Raw genomic sequence first — 16,555 nt, forward strand, 5'->3', positions numbered from 1 at the left:
TTATAGTGAGTTATGTTGAATAATAACGTAAGTAACAGCAGGAGTGTATGGTAACATACTGTCTGATCTGCAGTTACATAATTGGTCTTGCTTGCTTAGCCCTTAGATTTTTGAAGGTAACTATTTACCCAAGGAGTGTTTGTATTCATAAAGCAAATTGTTTCCTCCCTAAACATGGGCAAAATTAAAAACACACATAAACAACCATTATCATTAGCTCACAAACATATGCTAAAGACCATCTACTATATATTATTTTATGACTTTTCCAAATGTAGTTTAGTTAACATTTTAGAAATATTATATTATTTCTAAATCCATGTGCCTGTTTAAACTTCATTATCTCAAATGATACTGAGTGAGTGGTCATGAAACAGTATCATAAAATACATACGGACATTATTTTAATGCAATAAACATGTGATTTTTAAGACTATCTTAACAAACACACATGTTTATTCTTTGCTAAAACATGTTTCTGCAAGTGCCACACCTATATTTTGCATGTTTTCAGTCAGTTGGCTCAAAAGATTATAGGGGGGAAAAAAGAAATCTCTCAAAATCCTCAGAATCTCAGAGCAAAATACCAGCCTATTTTGACACAGCTAAACACTTTTGATTCTTAGAATTTTTCTTAACTGTGAAACATGGGTAGGGCACTGAAACATGCATTTTTATATTTTTGCTCCTTATGAACCAGATAACACATGAGATGCAATGAATTTTTTCTAGATGTCAATTTTTAATTCTCTTATCTTGAAGCATGGAAGTAAATGGTTGCTAGATTTGTAGACATGCTGGTTTTGGTAGTGATTGCATCTTATGTGGGATGTATCTGGTCTTTTATTATTTGTTTTATAGTGTCATTTCAATGTAATGTGCTGTTCTTTGTGTCTTTGTTGTCTCTTTTTTTTCTTTGTCCCCCCAACAGCATTTTGTCCCGCACAGGGAAGAAGGAGAATCAAGATGCCTCCAATTTGACAGTGCCCATGACCATGTGTCTTTTTCCTGTGCCATTCCCACTCACCCCATCTCTAAGACCACAGGTCAGTTCCATCAACCCTACTGTTACTCGCTCCCTCCTTTACAGCGTCCTGCGAGATGCTCCATCTGAACGTGGCCAGCAAAGTCGTGATGCTCAGTTATCAGACTACCCATCTTTGGACTATCAAGGACTTTACGTGACACTGGTGACACTACTGGATCTAGTTCCCTTGCTACAACATGGGCAACATGGTAAGCAGGCCCTTGAATGATCCCAGTGCTGTGAATCCATGAGTGGTGCATATATCCAGTAGAAGAGATGGGCCTAAACTGACCTGGATCTGGATTTCAAATCTCCTGGGATGCATTTATATCCAAGTGTTCTGTTTGACTTTCTCAAATAAAGGATGTTTTTTTGCATAATGTGGATTTGGGTCTGAATTCTGAGGTTGTCTGATTTTTAGTGATGTGCTGGTGGTATGTAACTAAAATACAATTGTATGTAACAAAAACTACACATATGGGTGTAAAAATACCCAGATTTTTAACTTGAATCTACAGGGATGACTTCAATCTGTCTTTTTGGGGTGGGTCACTTAAAAATGCACAAAGAGCTTGCAAATGTGTATCTGGCCTATAAGAAATGCACAGATTGAGTGTTCTGGTGAAGGTCCATCTCTACACAGAATATAGTAGATATCTATTTGAAGAAAAAACTACAGTAATTGTGCTTTGAGATGGCTTAAAAATACTCCTGGGTAAAATAGATAGCAGCATCTCTGTCTGACTAAGAGAAAAACAATATTGTCTTATGTTTTAAATTAGCTACAAGTGGTTTTTGTGACTGTGTTATATTTGTATTGTTTTCCTAAAGTTCTGCTCTGCATCTGTCTGCCTTGTTAATCTGTTAGCTTTTCCATACTGGGATTCAGTAGCCCAGTATTCTCCCTATGTATTAGCCAATACTAATTTCCACTGTGGTATCATGATGTATTACTTACATAGTTCACTATGGGAAGATGGTTGTCTATCTGATAATGCTGCTGAAATTCTTCAGGAGGAAAGCTGTTTCTGTTAAGTGCAGAATTCCCTTTGAGCTGGCAGCAGTATGTTTGAATCCAAGACTGCTGCACTAGAAAATGGTATGATGCCCCAAAAGCAGGGCCTATAGCAAGATACAGACTTGTTGACTTAAATTCTTAGAAATGGTGGAGTTAATTATCAAAATACCTTTTCCTAAATAGATAACGTGGTGATGATTCACAATCAGTGGAGACCTGTAAAGAACAAATAACATTGGGCAAACATAATTTTTTTATGGCAACACAGTGGCTCACCTTGTGTGGTTTTCCTGTCCCTAGTCACATTTTTGTTGCCATGCCATTTAACACCAAAAGGCAATCCTGGGACATGATCTCCACTTGAGTCAGGAAAATACTCTAGGAGTAATTACCAGTGACTTGGCAGCTGGAGGGGTATACTTGTGGGAATCTTACAGGACTCAGTGCTGGTTCTAGTGTTACTAAATATTTTAATTTTTTTACTTAGCTGATAGAATTTGGATTTACAAGTGTTATCAAGATGGTTGCTAGCATGTGCTTTATGTGAGAGATATGTGATTCAAGTAATTGTGGCAAGTTGCATTCTGTTTTGAAGTGTCTCCACAGGAGAAATGTAAAATACTCTGCTTAAGAGGGAAGTTAAAGGAAATAGAGGCAATACTAGCTTGGAAACCATACTGCAGAGAGCTCTGGGTGTTAACAGTGGATCAGAGAAGACCATAAGTCACTAACGTATAAATATTATTCTAGCAATGTGTAAACATTTTTTTTACGTACGAGGCACTCAAAGCATTATGTTTATTATTCTAACAGCCCTAGTAAAGCCTCAGCTGGAGTAAAATTTTCATATTTGTCCATCTAGCTTCAAGAAAAACATGTACTGTTTGTGAAGAGTCCAGGAAAAAAACCAAGAGTGATTTGAGGTCTAGGAAATGTGAGCAGTGAGAGAAAACCAGAAAACATTTGATTTATCTAGCTTAGATAAAAATGGAAGGGAGATGTGATTATTGTATGAAAATACGTAAAGGTTGCTGTGGGGAGAAATAAACTAAACCAATCTATTAGTGGTTATAGTTGATCAGGATAAGAAGTTACACACTTAAATAGCAGCAATGGAAATTCTTTTTAATGAAAAATATTTTTATATGATAAGGATGATTAAGCATTAGGATGAATTGACAGGAGAAGGAGTGAACTGTCTTGCAGGTTTTTAGAACATTTTAGATAAATATGTGCCAGGAATAATTTGGTTGACTCATGCCTGGGGCAAGGGGAGATGGCTTGCTGTTTTGTATGGTTTTGTGTGCGGAGAATCAAATTTTGCAGTACAACTTGTTGTTTATTTCTTCCTCAGCTTAGTAATTGATTAAAAGACATACATATTTTTTTATCAGAACAGTCCATGTTGTTTGGGTAAGTACAGCTGCTGTGCAAGGCAGTCCTGAGCTTTGGCCTGATCAGGTTGCACAAAAGTGTATTTAGCTGGTGACTATGTATTGCAGGAGGGGGAATATCTATTGCAGGAGGAGCACTCTGTAGCATGGAGGGTCTGCTTAGACTCTTGCATGGAAGGCTGGCCAGAACCACTGAAATGTATTTCTGCCACTTTAAATTTTTGCTGTGACCCAAGATGTTTACAGCTACAGATCTCTGTGCTTTACAGAGACAGTTTTAATTCACACCAGTTGTACAGGTGAGACTGAAGGCCTGTGTATGTACTTAGGGCTAGGGAATAATTAACAAATTAACTAATAATGCAGGAGAAAGGCCTTCTGATGTGTTTGGATCATCGTACAGGTTCATACTCAGGCTTCACTGAGTGCTGGAACCTTTGTCAGAGGGTTATGGGCACCAGCTCACTTTCTCATTTGGGAGAGAGTATAAAGATTATTCCACCGTGCCCAGATACACAATAAACTGTGCCTTCCCTTTGGATCTAAAATGTTGCACAGTTATGAAGTATCCTTTCCAAAGAGTTACAATATGTTTTATTAGAATAAGTATAGAAAATCTTGATAAATATTCCTATCCTTTTAAGCTCTGGCTGCTTTTAGCCTCAGTGGTTTCCCTGGAAATCAAAATCTGTAGTTTAATCACATGTGGTTTGAAAAATACAATGACACTTCCTGTAGTCAATATATATGAGGTATTTTGCAGAACTCTTGAGGGTAATGAAGATAAAGTTCTTATTTTATTATGACTGATAAAGACTAGAATGATTTTTGCAAAATCTGGCCTTCAATACAATGTGCATTTCAAATTCTGATTCTAGTAACATCTCTGCTTAAATTCAAGCCATTGTACATTAATCACCATATTATTAATATCAACACTGATTTTAACTGAGTATTTTATAGGCTGTAGCTTTCATATTCCCTTCAGACTCTTTGGAGGAGTGTTCAACAGCTGTTTCCCTCTGTTTAGGAGGGACTTAAAAATTGAGGGTGAATTCACTTGTCTACAGTGATTATCTTTCCAAATTACTTTGAGAGGAAAGCTGGAATTAAAATATAATTAATTATTTTAGTTTTGTACATAGAAAGTACATAGTCATAATTACATTTTCATTGTAATGATTCTATATTTCTTTCATTTTATTCAACAGATCTTGGCCAATCAATTTTTTACACTACTACATGCTTACTTCCTTTTCTCAGTGATGATATTTTGAGTACTTTACCCTATACAATGATTTCAACATTAGCTACCTTTCCTCCATTTCTGCACAAGGATATTATAGAGTATCTCAGCACATCTTTTCTGCCTATGGCTATATGTAAGTAGAACTCATTCTAGTATTGTTCTCTCTTGGCACATAACAGTATCAGACTGTACGAGTCAAAATTTGATCTGTCATAGAATTGTAATGGAACATCAATCTCCTTACATAAAATAATTTCATGTGACTATTTTCAAAGGGAAATAGCTCTATAATTTTTATTTATTTATTGCACAGTGTTTTGGTGTGAATTCTTCCTTCCTTTAAAGTGTGATGTTTATTTCAAAAATCACTGTTTTCAGACTCATAGAACTTTCAGTGCCAGCAGTGGGAGTTGTGAATACAGAATCAATGGGCAAACTGCTCCTGAAATAATAGATGCAATAGCAGCATGCATAATTTTTGCATCTGGACTGTATCTGGATGTACAAGTATGATTTCTCTCAATGTGATGATGATGTGGTGATTTTCTGGTTTTCTCCCTCTCTGCCTTCTTGTCACTTTCTAAGTTCTTTACTAAATGGCTGTGCCTGTAATGTCTCCTATCCATAACAGTGAGGACTGAATCTGATGGTCCCTGCCTTTTGTCCTCTTCTTTCTTTTTACTTCCCCTCTGTGAAAATGTCATGTGATTACATAACGTGATAGTCCCTGCTCAGTGTGGCTCTTGAGGCATGTTCTGAGTGCTTATCCACGTACCTGACAAAAAGCTTGATGGGACTTCAGCAGTAGTGAGAAATGTAACCATTTTCAGTAGAGAGAATCATTAGGGTCAATATTAGGTCAGTTTTAACCAACAAGCCTTTTACTGTGTGTGACCAAACGCTGGAAGAGCTCTCCAGGGCAGCTGCAGATTCTCCATCCTAGCAGATGCTCAAAACACAGTTTGCCCTGGATACCTGCTCTAGTTGGCTTTGAGCAGAGGGATTGGCCAAGATGGTCTCCAGAGGTCCCTTTTAACATCAACCATTCAGCGATTTTGTGAGAATGTCTCTTCCTTACCTCTATATTCCTGATCTTTGTGGAAAAACATGAACAACTTTTGTACAGAGATCAAGAGTAATGTCATTTAAGCATGCAGAAGATGCTGAAATAAGTATAGTCCAGTGTTTTGAGATTAATATTTAATACAAATTTATCATGTGTATTTTCCGACCAGTCAGTGATCTTGGAAGAGTCCCCTAACTCTCCTGGAGCTCAGTTTTCTCATGTAAATATTCATTTTTAGTACATCCTAATGAGGTTTTCTGTATTAACTTTGACACATTTAATGACAGTGTGCAAATCTAAAGTGCTAAGATATATTTCATATGAATGTGCAATAGGTCCTCATTGTGTTGAGAACAGAATTTTGCATTAAACAACTCCTTTTCCCACTGCTGGAACCTGTTAAAGAACAGCTGAAGGTGGTAACTTACCCTGTCTGTCCTCAGATCTGTAGAACTATACCTTAGAATAACTGTTTGAGTCAAATCCTTGGTTTACTTAAATAGATGCTGTTCCCCAACTGCCCCTGATAGAGATTGCATCCGTGCATTTGCATTTGTCATGCTGGCTTTCTTCTCTATCTGTTTTGGTGAGATTTCTGTATGAAACCAGTCTGCTGCTTTTTAAATTTACTAATCTAGTACTGTGTCCTACTTTTTTGCTGATGGCTATATTTAATTGCCCAGTTAGAGCTGCTGAGTATTTTTCAATTTAAATCCATAAAAATACACCTTTCTGTAATAATTTGGGGGCAGTTATTTGTGTGGATAACATTAAAAAATAAATGAATTAAGTGCAGTGAATGTAATGGTAATGTTGGGTCATGTGGAGAGCAGAAAGGGAGAAATTCTCCATTTTCTCTTCTCCCCATCATTTCTATTTGAGTGTTCTTTTAATTAGTCTCCTTGTCTTTCCCTGCTGGGAATTATATGCTCCTTTGCAAGGCAAGTGCAGAACCTTTCCTTCCCTTAGCCTTTAGTTCTGATTCAAACCAAAAGGGAGGATGCAAGAGATTGTCTAAGCAGTTGGAAAGCCAGATGGGAGGGATGAAAACAGCTCGCTGAGCTGGTAGCTACAGTTCTGTGCTTCTATCCCAAATGCTTGGTATTTGGGTCCTGGCAGCCAGGCTTGGGGAAGTGCTGAGAGGGTGGAAAGATACTTGTGACATCTCTGTGTAGGAGCTTGCCTTCAAGGCCATGTTGCCATGTAAAAGTTCTGCAGGGTTTTTCCAGATGTATACCATTTAATAGTAACCACTTCATGGGAGACCAGGAGGAACTCAAGCCACTTCCTGTGTGAGGTGAAAGATCCTGAGGTAAAAGAGAGTCAAGTGCTGCTGTTCAGCATTATCTCAGCCCAGTTCACATAACCATGGGACTGATGTTTCTGGTCTGCAGCTAGAACTTGAGCTCTCAGCAGATGCTCCCTGAGGAGCAATCTGTGCCCTGCACCAGCAGCTATCACCAGCCCCAGCCCTTCCTCAGCCTCAACAGCAGGCTTTCCATTTCACCCTCCAGTTCCTCTTCACCCTTCCTACAGTCCAAGGCCTAGGTGCACTTGGCTGCACAAGTGATGTTATTTTGACATGTACAAGTGATATTATTTAATTTGTGGGTTCTGAAGGAGAGAGCCTGAGAAGGCAACTGGTTGATGCAGTTTAGGGATGAAGTTGCACTGATCTGGAAAACCAGGTGTGTGCTCTGTGAATCAATACCTAGGCATCTTTCTCTTCCACTTTTTTTTTTTTTTTTTTTTGGTTTTCATGACATGGCACCTTAGGAATTTTATCTGCATGAGTTGGAATCAGTTACATGCTATTCTCACCTGATTTTCCTATTACAATAGAAAATTTATTTATTTTTTCCTTTTTATTTAAGTGGGATCTTCAAAACGAGAAGGTGTTCCAGCACATGTCAATCTGTCTGCATCATCAATGCTGATGATTGCAATGCAGTACACATCAAACCCAGGTATGTGTAAACATGCAACATGGTATCATTCATTCTGAAGCTGTCAGTCAGGAAGTATTGTCAAATGCCATCAGAAAAATTTTCATTATGGGGAAAAACTGTGTCGTTTTCCAGCACAGGATGAAAATTATTTATTTTAGTCAAAACTGAGATTTCTGAGCATCATGCTGGTAATAATCCTTATGTAGATAAGAGATCTCTTTGTGATGGAGAAATAGGATTTGGTCCAGGATTGGAGACCCTGATCTACTCACGTTTGACATGAGAATATAGTGCTGATATATATAATGTCAGTGTTCGAGAGAAATACCACTTACCTTGACTACAGAAATTCATAGTAACTGTCTTATACTATGATTCAAATATCACTGAATTCACAACTGGTGCTGTTTTACTAAAGAAGACAGGTAATGCTGGCTGCAGGCTTAATGGAACCATAATGAAATTAAATGTAATTAGGAGTATCTAAAAAAAAGTGAGGCAGTCCCTGTTAAACGATTGCGATCTCATAACCAAATTGAAACAATATTTAACCCCAGTGAGCTGTTACATTGCATAATCATCAGCTGTCAAATATCTCCTGTCTTATGTGAATGGGTAGATGGTGTGTGTGGAGGAGCCCCACACTGCATTGTGTGAGGAGTGTCACATCATCCTAACTTGGTTCACACAAGTAAATAAAAGCAGAACACGATTTCTAAAAGCTGCTTGCAGAAGTCAGGTTTTCTTTCATTAAATGTTCTGTCTTTGTTTTTTTTTGTGATTTCTGTGTTGAAACTGTCAGAGAACAAGTGGCCCTGTGATTTTTGGGAAGTCAGACATGTAAAGTAGTTCACTTGGCTCTCATGTTTGTTTGATACAGAGTGGCTCCTATAGCCTCTTGATATGTGGGAATAATATATTGTTACATGTGACTTCCATTGCTGCCTCAAGATGAATGACAAGATACCCATTTACACTGTGACAGAGGGACAAAGTTCTAGTGAATCAGCAGGTATTTTTCAACTGGATGTGTTTGAAAAAGGTCTCCATTGCTGTGCAAAAAGCTGTACCCTCATGGTAATCATCTTCCTGAATTTCTTGACAGAAAGAAGTTACTAATATTCAGTTTCTTATATTTTGTGATGTCTCTTGGAGCATTGATTCTTTAGCAAGCCCTTTAAAATAAAAAATATTTGAATGAGGCATAGAGTTCTGGATGGACAAAGCAAAGCCAATCAGCTGATTATGTAACTTCTGTAGTTTCCATGTCCATGTTAAGTCTATACTGTCTTTTCTCTCTCAGTGTATCACTGCCAATTATTGGAATGTCTCATGAAATATAAGCAAGAAGTATGGAAAGTAAGTTTATGATCATATATACATTGTGGAAATGACTGTGCTTGGGTAGTAATAAGAACCAGATGGCTTGGAAATTGAACTGACTGTATGCCAAGAAATTGTAAATGATCTTTATATCCAGTCCTCCCTCTGGATTATGGAGAGGAAGGTCCCTCTAATTTTTAGTTTACAGAGGCAGTTCCATGTTTTATAGAAACCAGCTCTGTTTCCTAAGTACTATGTGGTTGTGGCTCCAGTGAGTGGAAATTTTAATAATGAGCAGGCTTCTCAATTCATGTGGGACTGGACTTTTGTGAGTATTGTTGTCTGAGTCTGCTCTGAATCTGGTTTATTTATCTGTATCTCACCTCTTTGCTCCATGACTAGACAGAGAATTCATTTTGCTCTGTTAGTGCACTGTGGGATGGGTGGTTGCTGTTGCATGCTCGGATCAAACTCAGAAGCATTCAAGTTGGTCATCTAATCTGTCTCTAAGAGCATACAAAGGAAGTTTCTTAGGGCATGAAATGTGTTAATTTTGTGTGTTCAGCTGTCTTTGAACAGAAGTGCAATATATTGAATTGCGATGTGTTCCCTTGCAAAAATGAACATTTTGTACATGTCTTTCCTTAGGATTTGCTATATGTAATAGCCTATGGACCATCTCAAGTTAAACCTCCAGCAGTACAAATGTTATTTCACTATTGGCCCAATTTAAAACCCCCTGGGGCAATCAGTGAGTACAGAGGACTTCAGTACACAGGTCAGTGCAGCTGGTTTTGTACAGGCCAAAATAAATAATGAGAAGTGTTAAAGTCACATTTTTACAGTTCTATGATGTATTTGATGCTTTTTGTTTGATAAATTGTACATTCATAACAATATGCGATATCCATTTATCTGCATTTTCAAAACATGTAATGAAAAATAGAAACTCAGATAATGGCTAGTAAATATGTTGTCTTCATCACAATATTAACTAAACCTGAATAGGAGAAGAAATAAATATCATGTTTGTAACAAATAGTCTGTGAAACTGCTGCCTGGGCCTCCCAACAGTTCTGGTTTATGTTTCTTTCAATTATTGCTTTGGTTGCTTTTGTTGTGTCAGCTGCTAACAGTGCTGTTGTTGCTAAGACTTCTTATCTGGCTGTTACTGTCAAAAAAAGTCATGTGATGTCAGGTGCAGTTAGTACAATGGATAAATTCTCAAGGTTATAGGATGAAAATGGGGGACAGTCAGGAGTGCAGCTGGAGTAGGTTCATGGTACAAAGTCCTCTGTCTGCCAGACTCCCCAGAGATACTGATGGGATAGTGCTGCTACAGGGGTGACTGTCCAGCTGCAACTCATTGCTTTTCCTGCTTGTCTGTCTCAACCTTTTTCAAATAATCTCTGTCATATGACATAAATTTTGTTCACTTTTAAAATTTCTGGACCAGAATGTGACATTTTAAATTATGAAAATCAAGGATTGGAAGAAACCTTAGAAGACCCCTAGACCAACTCAAGTGCAGCCTTAATGTTCCCAGTAGAAGTTTGTCTGACCTGTTCTAAAGCCTTCCATTGAAGGGTTGATAAATTTTCTTGACTATTTAGAAAAAAAATTCTTCATGTACTGCTCTGCATCACTTTTTCCACGCAAGCAGGTCTGTAAACTAATCATGATAGTATTCTTTTTGAACTGTTACTAGTACTGGATAGACTGGGCTTTTTCCCTTATTTCTAAGTTTTTTGTTAATATATCCCAGAATGGGATGAGTATTATCTGCAGTTACATGGTATTTTGACCTGGGGGCATCCTGTAGAGCATCCAAGTGATGCCATTTGAGCATCCCTTTGTTGTTTACTTCTTGTCATTACACAGCCAAGGCTCCTTCTGTCACTGGACTATTTTTCCTTTGTCCCAGCTGTATTTTCATTTTGTCTGGGAAAGTAACTGAATTTACTCAGCTACTCCTACCATCTTGCTCCTGGAGTGGCAGGATAGTTAATTATTTCAAGATGCTGGTGAGATCAAGAAGAGTCTGCAAAAGGAATGTCTGTGTCTTTTTCCATTTTCTCACTGGATCCATGGTTCATTTAATTATATTATAAATAAGTCAGGAGGCAGGTATATTCAAGATTGTTTATTGTAATTATTAAGCTTCATGAGGAATGGCTATTTGTATCATACTCATATTTGTAAAGTACTTAGTACAAGAGGCTCTTGTTCTCAATTGAAACTGCTAGACAGAAAGAATATAAATATCTCTTCTCATTTATTAATCAGCCATGTTTTGGTTTTGCAGCCTGGAATCCTATTCACTGCCAGCACATTGAATGCCATAATGCGATTAACAAACCCGCTGTGAAGGTACTGCTGTTGCTTTAGGGGCCAAACCCAGCGCTCTGGGACAGGGGAGGTTGTACTCCCACCCCAGCCATGAGCTGTGGTGGTGTGCAGGTGACCAAAAGCAGGTGCTTGGGGAGCAGCAAAGCCTGTTGGCACCAAGGGGCCACACCTTTGGGAATATGTTCTTTGGCTGCCTAAAGCGGAATGAGGTTTTTCCTGCAACTACAGTAGGAGATCTTGGAATTAAACATGGTGATGGTTGTAGAGTACTTTATAGAATTCTAAGCTGGCTCCTGGCTAATCCATGTAAATGTTTTCCTAGACACACACATAAATGTATATAAATATGTGCACAAATATTACTGTATACAGGAAACATTACTTCAGTTCTGTAGGTACATGTTCACCTTGGTATTTTGATTGAGCTCATACAATACACCTACTCTGGTTATGATCCTTTGCTTGGAATGTGTCCTAAAGCAAATAGCAACAAAGCTTTACTTACCTTTTTTGCAGCTCTCTTTGAGGAAGGTAAATTGTTTCTTTACTGTTTATAGGCATAGTAAAAATGAAAAAGCTTTGACCAGGCTCACAGAACAATTTAGTAGCAGAGGCAAGAACAGCAGCCCAAGTCCAGAACATACTGCAGTTAGGTGTACTGATTAATTAATTTGTATCCAGTTAAATATGTAGGTACAATCAATTTTCCTGGCATTGATTTGTATACTAATATAATTTCTTTAGTCAAAGAGTTCTGCAGTGAGCCTTTCCCACAGGCTGTGCTAGGACATAGTGATGGCACTTATCTCAAGAGTCCTGCAAGGGACCACCTTCCTGCCCACTCCAATCATTCTCAATGATTCCTTTCTCACAGGAAAAATACTGAAAGGTGCTTCATGTTGTAGTGGTCACTAGTTCCAGGCTAATAATACAATAGAGCAAAATATTAAAAAAGTACAGTTTAGAGCTTTGCAGATAAAGCACATGAATATTTTTGAGTGATACTGTTAACCAAATTTTGACGGAACCAGTTTTGATCAGTCATCACTCAGAAAAATGCAGCCTAAATTGATGATTTGGTTAACAAAGATGAGAAACAGTCAAAGAGATATTTGTCTTTATTTACAGTTTTGCACTCCAATGGAATAAGAGTGATCAGAGTGGTTAAGATGTAGTGTACGCATACTACTGTTCAGTGTTTCCTTTGTAGTACAAAACACTTGAACAAATGAGGATGGAACTGGCTGTTAACTGTAACTATTTTCTGTAATTGACTTATGTGGAAGATAAAAGCTAATGCAAGACAAAGTCTGGACCTATGTTGCCAAGGGAACTGTGAGTCTTTGTTCTGTCACTGCAGTTGTGCTCTATACTTGAAAACTGTGACGACTGAAAATTAGATTTTGCTGGAAGAGGCATTTTTGAGATAGAAAAATCTAGACCTTTCCATTACCTTGTCCATTACCTTGTCCTAAACAATGGATCCTCTAAGTGCTGTCTCTTTGAGGACAAAATAGTAGCAGTGTATAGTGAATATGTGATGTGAGTATATAACAAAACGTACTTGTCTTTCAGAAAGTGATAATATTGGTACTGCAATATGTCCTATATTTTTGCAGGCTCTCACATCCCTATCTTTGTTAGAAATAGTTTGAGATCTTGTACACCACATGCTATTTTCTTTCATTACTGAATACTCTTAACACATATCAAAGCTGTGTTACATTTTATGTCCTAGCATTAACATGTTGAAGTTTTTCAGCAAGCTTCAATGAACAGAGATGTTAATCCTTTTCCTTCTCCGTGTTTCAGATGTGCATTGACCCATCCCTGTCTGTGGCTTTGGGTGATAAGCCACCTCCCCTATATCTTTGTGAAGAATGCAGCCAAAGAATTGCAGGGTAGGTAAACCAAAAGCTGGAAATTGATAAATACTGTCAGACTCTATAACTCTGGAGGTTTGCTTTTTTGGAGTATGATTTGCATATAATTCATATAGGTAAATCTGTTGAAATATGTGGAGCACACTGCCACTCAATATGAATAAGGATTACAGATATTTACATGATCAGTATTTGCACCTACCTTTAAACAGAGCTTTTAATTTGAGATCTGTGAAAGAATAGATACTGTGGGATGCATTGACTATTATAGGGAAACCTCATTAATGAACCAGTTTATGCTTATGGAACATTTTTGTCCTCATCCATTAGTTGTCATTTAAAACCAAACATTCCAGTGAAAGTTCTTTTACAGAGCTTTCACTAATGTTTTGTAACATGTATTTCAGATTAGTCTCTAAGATATACCATGAAGCAGCAGAGATCAAAGAAATTGATCCAGGATTGGCCAGTACTTGGAAGGAATGTACCATGAAATAAAATAACCTCACTTTGTTTCCATTTTTGGTTGTCTTTTTTACCTTTAAATTGCTACTTTGGTTTGCATTAATATACAAAATCTACTGATACTTCCAGTCAGTGCCAGTCCTTACTTCAAATGGACAAGTTTACAGGTAGTTCAGAGCCTAAAGAGTGTTTTTCTCCTCAGTTTCAGATAACTTTAAATCACACTGGCTGTGGGAAAAGCAATTACATCTCACCTTAGGTTTTTAAATCATCATTGAGTTAAAACTGCAGGAAAAAGTAATTGAATTTGGTAGAAGCATAGCTTCTAAGGACACACAGAGAAAACAGTACTGGTACTTTGGTTTCTTTTCTACATTCATCTGCTATTCTTCACTACCATTTCTTATCTGTCAGACTTTCAGAGGACACTCTCTTTTAATTTGATAAATTTAGGTCTCAAAAGTAATTTTGAAAACCTTGAACATGGTGACCAACATCATCAAAGTGGTAATTTATGGTAAGACAGCACAACCAAGAGATGTTATGTAAAGCAGTCTGCAATTTATAAAATTACATTTAAAAAAAGCAGCTTCAGAATAATGGCATTCCAACCACATTGATTTATCTAAATTTCCTCTGTACAAAAATAAATCCGTGTATATATATATATATATATATATATATATATATATATGTATAAAAAGAAAGCTAATTATATATACATTTTTACAGGGATCACAGTGAATGGTTGATTGATGTTCTTCTGCCACAAGGTAAGAGATATTTTAAGGGTAGGTACAAACTGATCATAATTGTACAAAGGTATGCTGATATTTCTCCATACTGTATTACTTGAACTGCTGCATTCTGTTCAAAAGTGTTGGGTTTTTTTTATTTAAAGTAGTTTGTACTTAATGCTGCTTAATGTCCTTAAAGTACTATGAAGAATTGACTAATCCTCTATCTGAAATACTATGCAACTCTTTATGTGTGAGGAAACAGAAACAAGTGAACAGATTTTCAAATCTTGATGCATTCACAATTGGAGACAAGTTTTTAAAAAGTACTTGTGTCCTACAGTGCTGTCCAAAAAATGGGGCTAGTTCTTCCAGTAACCTGGGTCTGATTTGAAAGCCCTAAAAGCTGCTGAAAATCTGTAACAAAGACTGCAAAGGATCTCAGAAAAGGACATAAAATATTTTTTGATGGTCCAGTCATTGATCCAATTATTGTCCTTTGGCCAGTGAGAAAACCTGATATTTTGTTATCTACTAGAATGCAGACAAAGTGTGTTGACAGACTAGTCAGCATATTATCTGAAATAACCCTTCCAGGGATAGAATGAAGACACTGCTTCTCTCTTTGCTTTGCAAACTGAAAATTCTTAAGCAGTTGAGATTTTCTTGCTGTCTGCTTTTAGTTGAAATGTTACCCAGATAAAGAATGTTTTATTTACTTAAGGGAAGCACATCTTCTTAATCAGCCCCTTAAACTTACTGAATCATATGTTGCCAGGGCAACAGATCAAATAGCTACTGCTTACAGGTTGAATCTGCAAACATTTCACTCTGAAATTATGGGCCAGACATAGTGTCTGTTTTGGCATTGTTCATCCATATTCACTACTCTTATGCCAAGAGCTTTCACAAGTAGTGTAGGCCCACCTGAGCCATGTCTCCTGCAGCATGCCACAGTTGTGTGTGCAAGGTGTGCTTTTACAAGTCTGCCTGTGAGGCAGCAGCATAAGCAGAAGGAGGAGGGGTTGCAGAGCCCACCACACTTAATGCACCAAGGCTGTTAATGTATTTCAAAGTAGAAATAGCCACAGGCCTAAGTGTATAGTGTCCTCGCTTCTGCAGGCTTAGGGGTTTCAGTAGTACCTGGAATCACAAGTTTAGCCCAGAGACTTCCTTGCAGGATGTCCATTTTCCCTTGGCTGCCATAGTAAACCACAAAGGTCGTCACTTTGTGTTCATGTTTTGTATGCCTTCCCCTTACAGCTGAAATTTCTGCTATATGTCAGAAGAAGGTAAGATTCAGCCATTTGTGTGATGGGGCATGATTTGATGTTGTGTGTAATGTCATTCCATCGCTGTATAGTGCGTTCTTCTTTGTACCATTCCAAAATTTCACAAATTTACAAATTTATCCATGAATGCATTTATTGGTGGATGGAAATAATTCATCAGCAGCAGGTTTCTTTTTGTTAAAACTGACAATCTTGATTTGAGTTGTAGGTTTTAGTTTAAGTGGCAATTAGTAAAGCAATCCAATTATGCAGTTGAGCTCTGTTTGTATTCTATAACTCTGCTTTATGAAGAGGATAGAACAAGAGACGAATTTTAAATTTAAGTGTTTATGTATCTTCTCATGTCCTCAAAGTCTTGGATTGATCATAAATTGGGCAAAAATCAAACTGTAAAATGTGTATTTTTAAAAATACATGGACTGAAAATCTTTATGCTTGGCTCTGAAAAGGTTGCTGACAAAAAGAATCTGCTCGCAGTACATATCAGCTAATGTGTTTTGATAAGACTTTTATAGCAAAGGATACAGTGTATAACATATTCCAGTTCTCAGGTGGCAAAGAAAGTTTCTCTGTTGGGCTGGATTACTAGGTGGCAGAAATTTCAGGTGCTGATTTCAAAGGCTTGTACAGTTTCCTATGATAAGGCAGATTCTTACATAGCATAAACTGTGGCTTGGTGGCACCACTTTTTTTGCACTCCTAAGGATCTACCTGTTGCTACCTGTAACTTAAAAAGACATTCTGAAGCATAAGCAGGTGTTAAGAGAACTACTGTAAAATTTAGAGATTGCTCTAAGTCAGGA

General features: G+C 37.4%; 1 protein-coding gene across 6 annotated transcripts in view; it reads left to right on the forward strand.

The window, feature by feature from the left end:
- The window catches only part of UNC79 (unc-79 subunit of NALCN channel complex), a 109,489-nt gene that overhangs the window by 10,098 nt on the left and 82,836 nt on the right, over window positions 1-16,555 (forward strand). For 5 of the 6 annotated variants that reach the window (XR_013182873.1, XM_077180640.1, XM_077180641.1 and 2 more), the window contains exons 3-11: window positions 932-1,236; window positions 4,651-4,821; window positions 7,629-7,721; window positions 9,007-9,062; window positions 9,675-9,804; window positions 11,332-11,396; window positions 13,188-13,276; window positions 14,456-14,496; window positions 15,724-15,752. Coding sequence is in view for 5 of the 6 variants with exons in the window: in XM_077180640.1 (XP_077036755.1) it covers window positions 932-1,236; window positions 4,651-4,821; window positions 7,629-7,721; window positions 9,007-9,062; window positions 9,675-9,804; window positions 11,332-11,396; window positions 13,188-13,276; window positions 14,456-14,496; window positions 15,724-15,752 (979 nt within the window). In the remaining variant the exon portion in view is untranslated. The remainder of the gene's footprint in view (window positions 1-931; window positions 1,237-4,650; window positions 4,822-7,628; window positions 7,722-9,006; window positions 9,063-9,674; window positions 9,805-11,331; window positions 11,397-13,187; window positions 13,277-14,455; window positions 14,497-15,723; window positions 15,753-16,555) is intronic. The other variant, XM_077180643.1, reaches the window with a different exon arrangement.

The sequence above is a fragment of the Agelaius phoeniceus genome, chromosome 6, assembly GCF_051311805.1.
Source record: "Agelaius phoeniceus isolate bAgePho1 chromosome 6, bAgePho1.hap1, whole genome shotgun sequence".
Classification (NCBI taxonomy): Eukaryota; Metazoa; Chordata; class Aves; order Passeriformes; family Icteridae; genus Agelaius; species Agelaius phoeniceus.